This window comes from Musa acuminata, chromosome BXJ2-10, assembly GCF_036884655.1.
Source record: "Musa acuminata AAA Group cultivar baxijiao chromosome BXJ2-10, Cavendish_Baxijiao_AAA, whole genome shotgun sequence".
NCBI classification, from domain to species: Eukaryota; Viridiplantae; Streptophyta; class Magnoliopsida; order Zingiberales; family Musaceae; genus Musa; species Musa acuminata.
Genome location: NC_088347.1, coordinates 28,381,232 through 28,398,655, shown reverse-complemented (window position 1 = coordinate 28,398,655; position 17,424 = coordinate 28,381,232). Strand labels below are relative to the sequence as shown.

The 17,424-nt window shown below is 38.3% G+C and overlaps 2 protein-coding genes across 6 annotated transcripts; both read left to right on the top strand.

Moving 5' to 3' along the window:
* The first annotated feature begins 279 nt into the window (after positions 1-279).
* LOC135624937 (protein RDM16-like) lies at positions 280-5,477 on the top strand. Of its 3 annotated transcripts, XM_065129068.1 has the most exons (7): positions 983-1,173; positions 2,886-2,954; positions 3,029-3,155; positions 3,241-3,702; positions 3,808-4,002; positions 4,100-4,257; positions 4,475-5,477. In XM_065129068.1, exons 1-7 carry the CDS (start codon positions 1,124-1,126, stop codon positions 5,334-5,336), a joined length of 1,923 nt encoding a protein of 640 aa, XP_064985140.1. In that variant the 5' UTR covers positions 983-1,123; the 3' UTR covers positions 5,337-5,477. The 3 variants fall into 3 exon arrangements, with proteins under 3 accessions (XP_064985139.1, XP_064985140.1, XP_064985141.1); XM_065129067.1 differs by having other exon boundaries at positions 280-1,173; positions 2,886-3,155; XM_065129069.1 differs by lacking the exon at positions 983-1,173 and having other exon boundaries at positions 2,900-2,954; positions 3,034-3,155.
* A 5,640-nt stretch (positions 5,478-11,117) lies between these two features.
* Positions 11,118-17,102, top strand: LOC135625644 (PHD finger protein ALFIN-LIKE 8-like). Of its 3 annotated transcripts, XM_065130704.1 has the most exons (6): positions 11,959-12,223; positions 12,319-12,351; positions 12,959-13,187; positions 15,835-15,958; positions 16,026-16,610; positions 16,711-17,102. In XM_065130704.1, the coding sequence occupies exons 1-5, from the start codon at positions 12,124-12,126 to the stop codon at positions 16,302-16,304; spliced, it is 765 nt and encodes a 254-aa protein (XP_064986776.1). In that variant the 5' UTR covers positions 11,959-12,123; the 3' UTR covers positions 16,305-16,610; positions 16,711-17,102. The 3 variants fall into 3 exon arrangements, with proteins under 3 accessions (XP_064986778.1, XP_064986777.1, XP_064986776.1); XM_065130706.1 differs by lacking the exons at positions 11,959-12,223; positions 12,319-12,351 and adding an exon at positions 11,118-11,255; XM_065130705.1 differs by lacking the exon at positions 12,319-12,351 and having other exon boundaries at positions 11,954-12,223.
* Positions 17,103-17,424: the final 322 nt, after the last annotated feature.

Sequence of the window (17,424 nt, the reverse complement as noted above, 5' to 3'; positions counted from 1 at the left end):
AATATACAATATAGCCCTATTATCACAATAAGTTTGACATTAATATCAATTAAAAGTTCTACTAACAAAGAATCAGATAATGTTTACTATAAGGATAGAGGTGTAATTGTTGGTTTGTAGGGGATTATATGATAAAACATAAATTTGGCGAACTTAATAAAGCAAAAAAACAAGATCGAATCACAGCCGTTCATTAACATGATCTCTGGTCACGTGTTTTTCACGTGCAAGTAGTCTGCATATATTCTCATCACAGTTCATAGCCTGCCTTAAGCTAATCGTGCCCCCAAATCTCATCTCCGCAAGCCCCCGACGCGAAACCCTAATCCCATGGATAGGGCGTCCGAGAGTGATCGATCGGGCCGCAAGTCCTCCAAGGATCACGATCGCGACCGCGATTCGTCCAAGAATCGCCATCGCGATCCCGAGCGGGACCGGGATCGCGACCACAAGCACCGCCACCATCACCACAGCGGCAGCAAGAACTCAGACGACAAGCGCCAGCGCGACGACGACCGGCGCCGGCGGTCGAGGGATCTGTCCCCATCTGACACAGAGGCCGACATCCGTCGGGAGCGCTCCTCTAGCCGGCCGCCGGACTCGGTGGACCGCGAGCGCTCCGAGGAGCGGCGCCACCACTCGTCTTATAAGAGGAAGGAGTATGGGGACGAGGAGGGTCTGGAGAAGAGCGGGAAGAGGGCTAGGGTTTCTGATGGGGAGAGGGATGTCAAAAGGGAGCGGCGGCGTTTCGAGGATCGGGCAGCCGAGGATTCAAATGGAGATCATAAGGAGGCAAGGAGGGACGAGAGGTCTTCAAGGAGTGGGAGGGAAGAAGGGTTGAAGGTTAGGGAGGAGGCGAGAGGAGAAAAGAGGGCCAAGGATGGAAATCTGAGTGATGGAGAGGATAAGAAGAAACAAAGGAAAGAGGGGAGAAGGTTTAGTGATACTGTTAAGCTCGAGAAGAAAGAAGCGGATCTTGATGATAAATTGCTTCACAAGAAAGACGTGAAGGATGAACATAGGTCTAAAGATAGGGTGAAGGAAGAGACTTTAGAGAGCGTTCAGGAGGAAAGGATGTCGGCTGTGAATTCAAAAAATAGATTTGTTCATAGTCAGGAGGAAAATGATTTCCTGGGCAATTTACATCTGGAGAAAAGAAGCTCCACTGCAAGTGTAAGCAGCTACTTTATTCCACTTCATTGATTTAATTAATCATAATCAAATTTCTATGTTTACATTAGTTCCACTTTCATGTTAAATTAATCGTCTTAAAAAAAAACATGTATAAACAGAGGTCTGATTTTTCATGTTATTATGGTTAAAGGGGTATCCTTATTCACTTTTTGCTAAATATCAGATTGGTCTTGACCCATTGCCTGGCTTGCTCTAGATAAAGTTAAAAGTAACTAAACCACTTAAGTGAGTTGTGCAGACTGAAAAGAAGTAACACATGCATAAGAATAATATCTTAACAACATCCTAAGCTATGTGAATAAACAAAAGTAATTGCTACAACAAAAAATCCAAATGAAAATAATGTAGGTAGAAAAGATGAAAAATCTCCTTGTAATAAAGTTTGGTTCTCTCGAGTGCATACATCATCCTATGTACTGAATGCAATCAAGAAGATCTGGTGTTTATCTCACTTCAAATTCACATGTTCTCTATAGAGGATTTCATGAGCATGTTGTCACACAATAGCTGAAATGTAAGCATGCTTTTTTAGTAAGCATTAACATGGCTTACGGGTCATATGTGTGGGCTGATGTACTAAGTCTAGGGGATTGAAATGAGCATGAAGGGTGGGTGAGATTCATTGAGATTCATCAAGTTCAACCAAATTCCATGATAAATTAATCTTATTTTGTGTTGCACATTTGTGATGGTACTCAAGTAGACATTGATTTACTAGTGCTTGTGTGCTAGTGCCATCAACTGGAAGTATTTTGTTCAAGGATGGTAATTATTTGTTACACCTAGCTGACTATACCAATATCTAGTGATATAATTTATCAGAACAGTTCCCTTCCCATTTTCAGAGGCATATCATGATCAGATGTTGGTTTCTTTAAGCATGTGAGTATCTGTTGGACAGAAGATTTTTGTCTGTAAGGTCTTCAAGTTTTGAGTTTGCAATTTTGATGATTATTTGGTCAATTTGGGGATGAAGTCCCTAAATTATTTTGAGTTTCTTACTTTCAAGTATTAGTTGGGTTTTTTTGAATGGAATAGAATCCTCATACTAATATTTTGGTTGAGAAAAGTGTGTTGTTGTTGCATCGCCAGTCAGTTGTAGTTTTCATCCCTTTATATTGGCAAAAAGCTTTACAGTCTGTTTGTGGCTATGACCTGGCTTATCTTATTGATGGACTGAGATAAGGTGGAAATTGTGCAAGCTTTTCATGTTTGTGAAGAAAGGAAAAAAAAAAATTGAAGGTTGTTTGCATTCAAGGTGCTTATCACGAATAGGCACATTTATTATGCCATTGAATGATTTTAACTATGTCATTCAAGTGCTTTTTCTTGTTTGAAAACTTGAAATAATTGATCCCATATTCATGTGGTCGTACTAAAAAAGTCGCCATGCTTCTTTATATCAGTAGTTGCAGAAAACATACACAATTTCTTGTCAGTGAATTTGGATTCTTTTTAATTCTATCACTCTTTAATAGCTAGATTTTATTTTATTGTCCATGTGATAACTGTCAAATGTCTGTTGGATTTAGAACTTGTAATATTTTATAACCTTGTAATATTTTATAATATTTTAACTTTTTTTTCATTTAGTCTTGTCAACTTCTTAAATTCAATAGTTATTTGCATGCCCGGGGTGGTTGTACCATTCATGTAAACTACTGATTGGGGTCTTGCGGGTTACTGTCCAGGAATCACGTACTTTGGCATCCAAGATTACTACGAACTCTGCAGCATCTCATCATCTCCTGCCTTCCAAGGTATCTTCATTTACTACCACCAATGAAAATGAGGGAGTTAGTATTAGATCTGATGAGGTTCCTGGAAAATCCAGTACAGATGGCACAGCAACTTCAGTTGCTGCCAAAAGTGGCAGCTTGTCTCTTGATGCTTTAGCAAAAGCTAAAAGAGCTCTGCAAATGCAGAAGGAATTGTCGGAGAAGCTGAAGAAGATTCCTGTGGTAATTATGTTATCATTTTTTGGTTCTTGAGACAATTTTTTCTCCCTCAGCAATTGATCTAAGTTCTCCTTTCTTGCACTTACAGCTAAATAAAGTTGTTAGCTCGAGCACTGATAACTCACAGGTAGCATCTGATAAAGATGGAGGTAAAATTTCTCTGGTGGGTGCATTCCAATCTGGCCCTTCTGGTTCTATGAGCATTGCCTCTGCAACTGATGCTCAGACAATGCAAAAGGTGCCAGAGGTTGCACCATCAGAAAATATATCTTCCGCAGTTGGTGTTGATGTCCTCCCTGGGCTCACAAATATACGTAATATTGAAGCTGTAAAGCGAGCACAAGAACTTGCTGCTAAGATGGGGTTTCGTCAAGATCCAGAGTTTGCACCCCTTATCAATATGTTTCCTGGACAGTTATCAGCTGACATGGCTGTACCTCAGAAACCTGCCAAGGTTCCTGTTCTGCGGCTAGATGCACAAGGTAGAGAAATCGATGAACATGGGAATGTCATCAATATGCCTAAGCTAACAAACCTTAGTACTCTCAAGGTGACTTTAGTAACTTGTTTTTCTTTTCACCTTTTATGTGTTCAACTTGGTGATGAATGTTTCACTAATACTGTAACAACACTTCTTTTTTGCTTTTGATATTAGGTCAACATTAACAAGCAGAAGAAAGAATCATTTCAAATAATAAAACCAGATTTAGATGCCATTGCATCATCAACTTCTCATTTTGATGAACGCATGGGTATTAATAAGACGAAGCTGTTAAGGGCCAAAAGGATGTCATTTCAGTTTGTTGAAGAAGGAAAATGGTCAAAGCAGGCAGAGATCATAAAATTTAAGGTTTGATGCAATATCTTGTGTTCTGTGTATATACCTATGATGTCACAGTTTCTGTTTCACTGCCATATTTACTCGGTGCTGGTGCCTTGCTCTGCAGAGTCAATTTGGGGAAGCACAAGCTAAAGAATTAAAGATAAAGCAGAACCAGCTTGCCAAAGCAAAGGCCGAGCCTGAGAGTAATCCAAACTTAATAGCAGTAGGAGTGCGGCTTAAGAAGGAGAAGCAGAAGGATGAAATACCTGAAATTGAGTGGTGGTAAGATGCCCTCTCTTTTAATGTCTTCATTGCATTGGTCATAATTTTTTTCAGATAAGTTACAATCTAGAAATGACCTTATTAATGGAAAGTCTAATGCTTATAGATGGGGTCTAACATCCACAAAGCATGTTTTTCGTTAGAAGGAATCTATGTTTCACTGCAAAATTTCTCATCTTTTTGTTTAATTACTGATCTGATCTTTATATTTAATTAGGGACAAACCCATATTACCGACAGGGTCCTATGGTGATGATGTAGAACATAAACTTAACATGGAGAAAATTACTATTTATGTGGAACACCCACTTCCGATTGAGCCCCCTGCAGAGCCTGCCCCACCACCACCACAACCTCTCAAGTTAACAAAGAAGGAACAAAAGAAGCTTAGGACCCAGAGGCGGCTTGCAAAGGAGAGAGACAGGCAAGAGATGATCAGACAAGGCCTTTTAGAGCCTCCTAAGCCAAAGGTCAAGATGAGCAACTTGATGAAAGTTCTTTCTTCTGAAGCAACTCAAGATCCAACAAAGCTTGAAATGGAAGTTCGTAGTGCTGCTGCTGAGCGTGAGCAAGCTCATGTGGATAGAAACATTGCTCGTAAGCTTACCCCAGCTGAACGGCGTGAAAAGAAAGAGAAGAAGCTTTTTGAAGATCCAAACTCGCTGGAGACTGTTGTCTCCGTGTACAAGATCAAAGACCTATCACACCCTCAAACACGTTTCAAAGTCGATGTGAATGCTCAGGAGAACCGGCTGACAGGTTGTGCTGTGATATCAGATGGCATCAGTGTTGTGGTTGTGGAAGGAGGTAAGAAACCTATAAAAAGGTACGGAAAGTTGATGCTGAGAAGAATAAACTGGGCTGCCGCTGTGGGCAATGAAGAAGAGGGAGCCGAGGAAGCAGATGGCCCTGCTAACAGTTGTGTTTTGGTATGGCAGGGTAGTGTTGCTAAATCCAGCTTCAATAGGTTCCTTGTTCATCAATGCAGAAGTGAAGCAGCTGCTAGGAAGGTGTTTTCTGACGCTGGAGTTCCACATTACTGGGATCTGGCCATCAATTTTTCCGAGGAACTGTTGTAAGCTACGTAATGTGGCAGAGTAGATGTCAATCGAACCATCAGGGATCCCGAGGACATTGTTTTAATTGCTGCATTGTCTGTATTGGCCGTAGTACGATAGCCATCTTTCAAGCTATTATTGGCGTTTCTTGGTTTTGATGAATGACACTAGTAGGTGCTTCCCACCCAAATGGTCATCTAGTTTGGTTTGTTTGTTGTAATTGTTGGTACCAGCCACTTTCAGCTCTCGCTACTGCTAATCATCATCCTCTAGTCATAATATGTAGACGCTCCATCGAAATCAACCGAGCTATAGCATGTTGAAGAGCATGTCATTTTTGCAGCATCTCATTCCAGTCGCTTTCGGCTGCTACTTGCAGTATCATCCTGTTGTGTGGTTGGTGTATAGAACTGGGCATGGTTTGGTCGTGCTTTTGATGAACCTCTTAACTGATCATAGTAACCCGGCACTCTAGTGAGTAACCTGTTCTGAGAGGGCTCTTAAAAGATGTGGAATGTTTACATTTTTTTTTTATGAAGTTTTCTTCTCAAAATAAAACGTGTGATATATAAGGTTACTCTAGTGAATAACCTGTTCGGAGAGGGCTCGTAAAAGATGTGGAATGTTTTACAAAACTTAGTTTTCATGAAGTTTTCTTATCAGAATGTGATATATAGGGTTACTCTAGTGAGTAACCTGTTCGGAGAGGGCTCGTAAAAGATGTGGAATATTTTACAATGTTTTTTTTTCATGAAGTTTTCTTCTCAGAATAAAACGTGTGATATATATATATATATATATATATATATATATATATATATATATATATATATATATATATATGTATATATTGAAATTTCTCGGAAAGCATCCAAACTTAAAAAAAAAATTAAATAGTCTTTTTTTTTTTTTTCAAAATGATCATCCGTCTATTGCCCTTCGGCTTGTTAGTCACCCCCCTTTGCCCTCTCGATCGCTCCGCCTCCTATGCATCTACACAAACAAGCCTCATCAATTGCCCCTTCCCCTTTCCCTGTGCCTTTGTGTGCAAGATGGTCTCAGTTGGCTCCTCCCCCATCCCCTGGCCACCTACACCTGAATGTGTAGTGTTATAAACAAACCTATAATGTTTAATGTAATGTTCATATATTATGTTTTGTAAGCATAAATTATGTGCAATTGTCATCTAAGGATAAAGTTATCCAAAAATAGATCATCCAGATAGTTATTTTGAAGGTTTTTTAGCTTCGTAGAGTGGCATGGAGTGTCAGTCAACGTAGCACTATGAAACTCACTATGTGGCATATGATTGGATAAGCCTTTAGAATAGTGTATAGGACTAATTCACTATCTTATTTTACAGTAGTATTATGTGAGCATTTCTATAGACTTTTAATTACAGTAGATCATCTTCGATCCTTTATCATGCGATTATTTAGAATTTACAAAATCTATATTTATAATTTATATTGTCTATCAAGTATTTAATAAAATGTCTACTTGTGAGATCTTGAGTTAAACGCTTCTCTATCTCATCTTTTCTTTTGCAGGTTCTTAATGGACTATAAGAGATTTTGGAGAAGCTGACCATTTGCGGACGAAACATAATGATACCACATGACTTATGCAAAATTAGCTAAGTCTATGATAGATTGTATCATAGCGAGACAAGCACACTTAGAAAGACTTGACATGCAAACGTGGGGGACATAGTGATGCTGTGTTAAGATAGCCAGCATGCATGATCATTTAAGAGAAAATAGCATAGAGATATAAGGAACGAAGTTGCTTAGAGATTGTCATTCAGAAGAATGAATAATCAACCATTCCCGATGACAAGTGAGCTAAGAAGAATATGTAGTATACAAAGGTTAAGATGGTTGAGTTCAAAGTTATGACTCGACATTGGAAACTAAACTTGATGGTTCTCAAGGCAAGTGAGGTGCTTAGCAAATGATAAGACTGTGCAAGAAGAGATAGGTTTCTCGGTGAATAAACGAGTTATGCAAAGCTCATAGATGTGAGGAGAATTGCCAACTCAAAAATTTAATACATATACAAAGGCTTGTCTACGGATGATGGACCGTCCGTTGACATTCTAAGGCGATCGAAACTTGATGCCATGGGGCATTGAAGCTTTTACCTCGGCATGAGAATGATATGTTTACAAGAGGCCGAAGTGTATAATAAGTTCAATATATTATTAGATATAGTAGGTGTGTTCGCGGTGGCAAAATAGTACATAATTTTGTTCAGTAAGATGGAGTAGTCTAAGGGGATGGTGATCTTCAAAACTTCCCTAGGGAATGACATGAAGAGAAAAGTTGCTCCTACTAGATAGATATCTATGAGGGATGAATTCTAATTCTTCAGAAGGAGAATTATATATAATGGACCACACATGTCGAGGGGAGTATCTCAAAAAAATAACTCCATAAAGCTTAATAGACCAAGCGAGCGATGAAGAATTATTGTATGATCTTACATAAGGTAATGTATTAATGGATACATTGTGAGATCAAATGAAGAAGTGACCCTAGGCAACACCAAACGAAGGTATATTTAGAGCTGATATGAAGATCATATTCAACAAAGGGTTAACCCGTGAAATGGTAGGTGCGAGAGCCATAATCAACTCAATGCAAACCAAGGAATGAACCAACTTGGGTGGAACTTGGTAAAATGCTCAGGTCACATAAAGAGAGTTGATATAGAAGATGATATATAGAGTGAAGGTGTGCAGATTTTCTTAGATAGTAGTCGAGGATATGAACTCTTATAGAGGTAAGAGCAAGATCATGTTGTTCCATGAGATTCATCGTTTTGATGAAACATACTTATCTTGCATAGTGCCATAGTTAAAGAGAGCTTCAAGGCATATACACATTATCTTGGTGAAGCAATTGATGGAGGAACTAAGATAATTCAACTTACGAAGATGAAGTTAGGGTCAGAAAGCCTTAGTACAGGATGATAAGAGAATATAAAAATAGGTTTTTTTGAAGTATATATCTTAGTGCTACTATTTGAGTTATGATAAAGAAAGCTACGTGCAACAGAGATTGTGTTGTGGGTAGGGGCCTAGGATTAAAATAATAATGCATCAATTTTAGCAAAGTTGGTGAACTTTGATAGTTATTTGACAGTGGACTATCCCAAGGCTACGCTTTATCAGTATATGACTCGAGAGCAAGTGAATGAATGTCAATTACCAAAGGAGCAAACATAATTGAATGTGCAGGAGGTCACATATGGAGAGATCACTATCCAAATTTATCTCACAATGACCAAAATATAATGGAAATATCACCAAGAGGCGATATAGCGTAGTAGATCATGGTGGAACAGTTCGAGGAAATACGACACATACGAGAGAAGTCCTATTGAGGATTTAATCATATAGAGGTATCATTGAAAGCTACTATGAGCTCCATTTTAGTAAGCAATATGATGGTAAGAAGAGCTATGAATTTAAGAGATGAATATCATGGTACCATAGAGGTGAGTCTTTTGTGTGTGCACCAAATTTTGTATTGAATGAAAGCCTTGGTCATCAGCATATAGGAGCTATGTACCATCAAGGGGGATTCCGAATACAAATACCAGTGAGTCACATACAAAGACTTGATTATACAATGGTATGAGCAGAGCGAGTTGAAAGTTCAACTGCTCCAAAGCTCATATTCGGTTGAGAGAGCCCAACAAACTAGAGGATAAAATCAAACATTACTACCAAAGATGCAAATGAGAGCAAAATCAATATGAGCCATGCTATATGATGGCGAAGGCCATACATAAGAATTGTACTCTATCTTTTTATCGACTAAGGGGATTTACTCATAGAATACAAAGGTGCTGAAATAGGTGGTTAAAAGGGGTGAGGAAATGACGATAAGTCTTGAGGGACTTAGTTACCCAAAACCAAGTGCCAGTGAGGATGAAGGTGGACTTAAAAGAAGTACCATAGTGTCATAGAGGTAGATCTATCGATTGTGAAGAAAAAAACATGGATGCAAGATAATTGATAGTAGTGACATATGTACAGCATCACCATGGTATCTTAGAGGTAGGAATTTTATGGAGTCATCGATTCTTGCTCTCATGGAGGGAGAACACATAGTCGTAAAAAGGGATCGAGGAGGTCAACTCTTGAGTATTGAGACAAGGTCAAAGAGTAGAGGCCAGAGAACTTTGTAAGATCGATGTTGATGGGCTTTTCATCAAGATAGTCAAAAGTGGGTGGGACTTTGAATCAATACAGTAGTGCTCGACCAAGAATGAAATAAGCATTACGTGGTGTTATACCTTTTCTACTCAGATGAGTAGGCTATATAAATAATAGAGAAGATGATACAATCTCAAAGGCGATCAAAACTATCAAATACTTGTTTTAGATTGAGGTGAAATTTTACTTTTTTTTTTTGTCAAACTTCATGCATTTTTAGAGTTCGATGATAGTGAGGAGGTGAATTATAGCAATTAACTAAATGCAAGGAATATAAACACTTCGAGTACGTTATAAGTGCGAGGAAAAAATAGGCAAAAATTAGTAACTAGTTTGATGCATGAAGTAAACTCTTGAGGAGGCAAGAGAAGTTAAAGTAATATTTGTCTTATTAACTCCTAAGAGAATTAGTGAAACTGAGTACCTTAGTTCTTTTTATTTATCAAATAGTAGAGCTCTACACATGTTCAAAGACCCTTCAAAGAATCTGAATAGAAAATAATGGTCGTCAAATTCTCACCAATGATGATGAGTTTTACTAAGAGTAGATTAATGGACAGGAACCAATAAATATCAAACTCGATCGATCCCACACTAGAGTCAAAGTTATTAGCAAGATGAATCAAAGTTCAACTACATATGTCAAAGACGAGATGGGAGGAGATGAGAGCTAAGAGGCACATTGCAACTAGAGCAAAATATTAAATATTTAGCAAAGGCCATGAGATACAATATGTCATATCGCTATCGTTTGATTTTGTTCTTACATTGCACAACAACATGTAGAAAGCTTGTAATAGGTTGATAATCTTATTTTGATTGACATTTATGGTTATCTTAGTCCTATAAACGTAAGTTGTATGCAATTATTGTGTAGAGATAAAACTATTTAAAAATAAGCAATCTAAGTAATTATTTTAAGTATTTTCTAGCTTTGCAAAGTGGTGTGGAGTGCAAGTCAACATAACATCCTAGAGTTACCTAAGTGGTACATAATAGCTTTTAGGGTAATGTTTAGTGCTGGTTCGCAGCCTTGTTCCATAGCAATGTCATGTGGACACTTATGGAGACTTTCTGATCGTGACAAATAACATAAGACCTTTTATCGTGTGACGATTCATGTGAAGTCTATGTAATTTATATTATTTATAAAATATTTACTGAAATATCTATTTATTAGATCTCGAATTAAATATTTTATCTAACTCAATCTTCTTTTTTTGTAAGTCATTAAAGCAATATACGAGGTTTCATAAAGATTAATCTTTTATAGATGAATATACAAGAATATTATATAACTTAGGTAAAATCAATTAAGCCCATGATAATAGGCTAGTCATGCTTGTGCCTCTTAAGCGTAGACTAGCTCTGCGTAGATTAGCTCTATAGAAAAAAAATTCAAAGTGGCATGTTTTACGAAAAAAAATTAACTTATACTTTTTTCTAATAATTCACCATATATATATATATATATATATATATATATATATATATATATATATATATATATCTGAAATCGTCTTGCTTAATATCGTCGACCATGTTGTGCGGCTCCTGACATAGAGGAGGTCTCTCCCATGAGGCGGTTCGGTCAGGCCAAATAGCCGTATCAGCGAACACGATTTCCAACTCTGGGCGGGAGAGGAAGAGTGGACGATACGTCTCTTTGGCGAACGACGAGGCAACCCCCGGCAGCGCCTCCCGAACAACCACAGGTACCTCCATGATCCAACCATCTTCATCTCCGGTCTTCGAATTCCTCCCCCGTCTCTTGCTATTTCTGGAAAGAGTTCTTGGGATGAAATCTTTCAAGTTGATCTGCTGCAATGCTCATGAGGTACTCGAAAGGACTTCTCCCATTCCGTTCTTCTTCGAGTCGCCGTTTCTACCCTATTGCAGCTGAATGAATTTGATCGAGCATGTACTCTATGCCATCACTGGATTAGACCTTTCTCGATCGTGCGTCATTCCAGCTTCTGTAACTTGCGTATCTCCTCCTCCTTCAACACCTTTCGACGCAGTCTCGAACAGGCATCGAACGACTGGTTTCTGGTTGAGGTACCCTTCCTCTGGTGTTCTTGTGGTCAGAACAGAAGACGTGCGCAGGGGAGTTCACTTTTGGCCTTCTCCATGAGCCCCATTGATATTGTCAAGTCTTATTCTTGGCACAACTCATTGATGGGAATTGATGTTGGCAGTGGGAAATGTCGATTTCTGGATCTACTGGGAGAGTGGAGTCAACGCCACAAGGCTGTTTCTTCCTCTGTAATGACTCTGTAAACTCAACCTCATGAAGGCCACACGCAAAGCACGCAATGTAGTACTACTGTTTGAGGGGTGAACTCGTAAATATGAGTCAATTATGGACCTAAATAGAAGAATAAATTTGAAAGAAACCTTCGGCCCTTTTTGGGTCTCCGCCTTGCTTCGCTTTTTTGGACGGAGGGAATCCAACGTCTCCCTCTATTTATCGGCCGGAAACCCTAACACCAAACCCCAAAACAGTAACTTTCTTGCTTTTCCTTCTGGGTTCGCTGATTCAGGCGGGGTTTGGGAGTCCGAGGACGGTCGGCTAGGTGGGGAATGGAAGGGGGTGCTGCGGATTACAATCCTCGGACTCCTGAGGATGTCTTCAGGGATTTCAGAAGCCGGCGGGCCGGAATGATCAAGGCTCTGACCACTGGTACATAAAGTTCGATTTTTTGGGTGTTTGTGCCTTGAATTTGCTTGGTACTTGTTGATCGATGGGAGTTTCATTTGGCTTCGATTGCGTTGCAGATGTCGAGAAGTTCTACCAGCAATGTGATCCCGGTGAGGTCTCTTGTTCGTCGTGGCACCGATAGTTGTTTTGTTCGGTTTGTTGGAACGTTAGGATTTAGGCTCCTTCCCCACTTTTTTCTTTCATTCATGGAGTGTTCTCAAGAAAAGGAACGGAAAAACCCGACCTTTTCTTAAAGATTTCTAGAGGAGGCGGTACTGATGAGTCTGCTCGGTTGGCTTTGTTTGTTTCTTTAAATTTGTTTTCTCCTTCAGGTTCTTTTAGGGTTTTCAGAAATGTGGTTGCTGTTAAAGTCTTTGACCTATGAGTTCTTTTATCATACAAGAGCGAGCACACTTCTCCCATTAGTCATGATAACTGGATTTTTCTATCTTGTAAAACGTCAACGTTGATGGAATGCTGATCTGTGGTTGTAGTTCTATCAAAAACACAATTCTTCTGTAGCTTTGAACTCACAGCAAATGCACAGTTTCAGCGTTCTTTGTCCTTTAGTGATGTAATGGACTAATAGTCTATCACTGATGATTATGGGAACTGTATTATTATGCGTGATGGCTGCATTCCTTATGTAAAGAAGTTAAAAGTGATTTGGTTTTGATGAACTTTTAGGTTATTAATTTAATTTGACTGGTTCTGCAGAAAAGGAGAATTTATGTCTATATGGGCTACCTAATGAGACTTGGGAGGTAAACTTGCCAGCTGAGGAAGTTCCAGCTGAACTTCCAGAACCAGCATTAGGAATAAACTTTGCGAGGGATGGAATGGCTGAAAAGGATTGGTTGTCACTGGTTGCAGTTCACAGTGACGCATGGTTACTGTCTGTTGCTTTCTATTTTGGGGCACGTTTTGGGTTTGATAAAGAAGCTAGGTACTTTTCCTTTTCTTTCTTTGTTCCCCTGCCTATTTTCTGCTGGTTATTGCTTTCAGTTGTTAGCTGTTTGTCTTTCATGGAAACTCTTTTCTGTTGCATTTCAGCTATGATAATTACTGTCCTAAGTTGTATTTCATGGATTGTTATAAATCTAATGCTGTTGTTGTCATGTTCTTTGTTAATGCATCTTTACAGTATTATAATTGTGCATGGATAGGGACCTCAGTTAATTAGAAACTAACAATATTGAATCATATGCCTTGGACTGCACTTTATTGGTGCCTTGTTGGTTACTTGTTTCATTTGATCATGTTGTGCATGTTTTGTGTTATAAGCATGCATTCAAGCACATTGTTATTAGTTACAAAGAATGTTATGTGTTATCTTATGCATGCCAGTATGTGATATACCAGTTAGTTTGCTATGTTTTTCTTCATGGTAGGCATGGAGTGTGATACACCAGTTAGTTTGCTGTGTATTGGATCATGGTACGCATGCTGGTTTGTGATACACCACTTACTTTGCTTCATGGTATGTAGGTTATGCCATATCAAATTGTTATGTTTTGTGATATGTAGGTAATGGCATATCAAATCAGGTAACACAACTTGCTGCATTAGATTAAATTTTTTAGTCTTACGGGTGACTGTATATCAAAGCAGGATAACACCTCAACTTGCAAACTCTTTTTCTTTTCATTATTACTTCTTTTGTTATTTTGGGATTTTCATGGGAACATATATGCATTTATGCCTTTAATTGGTTTGTATCTACAAAATTGCTGACCATTATTAGCTTAGATCCCTGTTTTAGAGTTTTGAATTATCTACCACGGTGATTTAGGACTCAAAAGTACTGTGAATTGGAATAAGAAGCCAAATCAGACTTCCAAAAGGAGTTGTGTGATCTCAGTAATTATTTACCAGATTATATTTCAAAAAGGTATAGTGGGATCTCATTAATTATGTTAAGGTCTCAGCACGGTTCACTGCAGCTAGGCAACATATTTATTTTTCCTTCTTGCTTCATTGGAAATATTATTGTTTTTATAATTGCCCATGTATTATCTGAATATTATTGAATAATTGTTTTATGCTTCTGAAATTTTGCATTACATGATTTGCTAATGTTATGCCTTATATGTTAACATTGTAGAATGCTATGTTGTTATGATTATACACAATGCCATAACTTTATCATGATAGGCATCTTAAATTTTTGAATAAATCAACATTTTTTCCGGTGATTTTCAACCAGTGTTTTATTTGTAGTCCAGTGGCAAAGTTATGATCTTCTGAACTATCGCGAGCTTGCTACTAAAACGTGTATGGGAGCTGCAACAGGTGTACACAATATTGGAGTTTGATTTCCCAAACCTGCTTTATGTACTTTACAAAACCTATTTTTCAACCTGCCGAAAGCTCATAAAGATTAGAAGTGACCTTGTGTTAAACAGAAGATGATTAGGGATCTCATAGTTATCTGCTTAATGTATTTTGCTTATTCTCTTTTCACCAGCACCGAAGATGCTGGACATTGAACTTGCTAGATCTATTCTCGGTCTGTGGGATGACTATGCTATGGATCTGCGTGGCTTCTCTCTGTTCATTTATATGCTGATGTAATAATTGCTTGTTTTTGCTTGTGTAATTGTAATTGGATATACAATTTGTGATTTGAAACCAACTTGGAAGAATGGGATGTTCCAGTGGAACTGAGAATTCCCTTTTTATGCCTTTCTTTTCCTCTTAGTTGTCATTAGTGGATAGTTCTTTTTTCTTTTGTGCCTCCATTCAGAGGACATCTTAAATTAACCATGCACCCTGAGTCTCACCTATTGTGGATTTACAATTATATCTGGCAAGGGAAGTATAAAAATATTAGGTGTCCTTGCACTTAAGATGCTACCTCTGTAACCTTTTAAGTTTTCACAAGACTTGTATTTTTTTTCTGACTCTTGTATTTTAAATAACAGCTATATAGCTAAATTGTGAATGTATCTTTCAAGTTCTTTTAGCTGTATTTTACGACTTCCTCTTGCATTGCTCCTTCAGCTTACATGCAATGAATAATATTTTTGGTGTGGACTTGTCTTTACCGTTTCTTTTATATGAATTATTCTCATATCTCGAACTATTCTTTCTTGATTTTTTGCTATGTTCCAGTGCTACTGAAATTATTGTTATGTACCAACATCATGAAGTTAGGCTGGTGACTTTTTTTTCCTTTTTAGTTCATGTCACCTAAACTTGGTAGCTGATGTTTTGGTGAAAATCGTATTTGTGACTGGAAATGATATTGTCCATAATGTATATTGCCTTTCAATTGATATTAGGTTTTTCTCATCATGCCGGCTTGTAACATCATGCATGTTGTTACAATTTGTTGACTGTGATGCTAACAGTCAAAAGGGATGAGAATTACATGGTTGACATGTAGAAGATAGGTTGCCACTCTAGGAAAAGGAAATCATCTAACAATTCTGGAAGATATCATATCTTCAATTGCTCTGTTAGGCACTTATGTAGTATATCATCTTTTGATTGTCTCTATTAGTTATTTGTCAGCCATCTCCAAGTACAGATGATGATTTATCCCAGTGTTCTGCTTTGACATGTTTTTTCCCATGGCATTTTAATTGCAGGAAGAGGCTTTTCCACATGATTAATGGTCTCCCAACTATATATGAAGTTGTAACAGGAACCTCCAGAAAACAATCAAAAGAAAGAACTAACAACAGCAGCAAGAGCAACAAGTCTGGTTTGAAGGTGATATTTGCATGCATAACACTTGTGACCTCTTTTATTTTTTCTTATTATTGGTCTGTTACTTCAGAACTCACGGCAGTCTGAGTCTTATACAAAGGCCTCAAAGATGCCTCCACCAAAGGAAGGGGCAGGGAGTGAAGGAGAGGACAATGAGGACATGGAGGAACATGGAAACACTCTATGTGGTGCATGCGGGGACAACTATGCTAATGATGAGTTCTGGATTTGTTGTGATGTGTGTGAAAAATGGTACCATGGGAAGTGCGTTAAGATTACTCCTGCAAGGGCTGAGCACATCAAGCAGTACAAATGCCCTGGTTGCAGTACCAAAAGGGCCAGAGCATGAAGGAATTGAGAATTTGTGGTGGTCGTTTCAGACGGGGGGCTTCAGCAATATGAAGAGGAGAACCATTTTGGATGCAGCAGCAAATTGATATGCTCGCCAAATCTCCTTGATCTCAATTTAGACATGAACTCTGTAGTCCTAATACATATTTGTCTCTGTATTTTGTGTCTGTTTAGTTTTGACAAGCTCTAATGGATGGTTTTCTTGTGTTCTGAAATGTCTCATCCTTGATTGAGCACAGTTGCTGCTTCAAGACATTGTGGAATCCCATGTGTTGGACCAGCGGACTGTGCGCAACCATCTCAGGTACTTTTTATCACCTCCAGAATTTGATTAGACTCAAATATAAAGACCTAATTTTTTGTTGTTTGACTTCTAAATGCCATCTCTTGATGTCCCCTTATAGGGAAAGCAACATTCCTTGAAGCAAATGGGTCCATCATGCTTTTTGCTAGATCATGCAATAAGCATGCCAAATTTTAGTTTCCACTGCCTATTATTTGTGCATGAGAATTGTACTAGTGTGAGATCCTTCAACTAAGTCAAAGACAATGTGCTTTAGTTTAGTGTCAAGAGTTTATGTTCAGCCATGGTCCTTCTTTGGATTCTAGACTCAAATATTGGAGATATCTGCAGTGGAAAATAAAAATGAAAAAACTGTAACAGGAAGCTTGCATCATTTTTTTTTATTTGTCCTAATACTGTAAGACCAAATCACATTGTTCAAATGAACAGGACTCAGGATTCAGGATTCCCAACCTTCATCCTGCCATTAAAATAAAGGCACCTTGCAAGGTATGGAACATGGCTTCATATGCCCTTGACTGCCAGAAGGTTGTAGAGACCTTCACTGTTCATCATATAGTAGAGTCATTTACCCTCATATTTTTTCTGTCATCTATTAGTTAATTAGTTGGATAGATTTCTAGTCCCACCACTGTGATCTTATCAACTAGACATACCTGTACATTGAACAGTCATTCAAGGGCTTAATGTTGATTACATCTTGTATCATCTTGCAGTGGCAATTAAGCAAACTTTGCAGTCAAACACTACATTGAAATGTAAGTTAACAAAGTGTATCCAGAAAAATCAATTAATTACAGTGGAGGTAGAAACA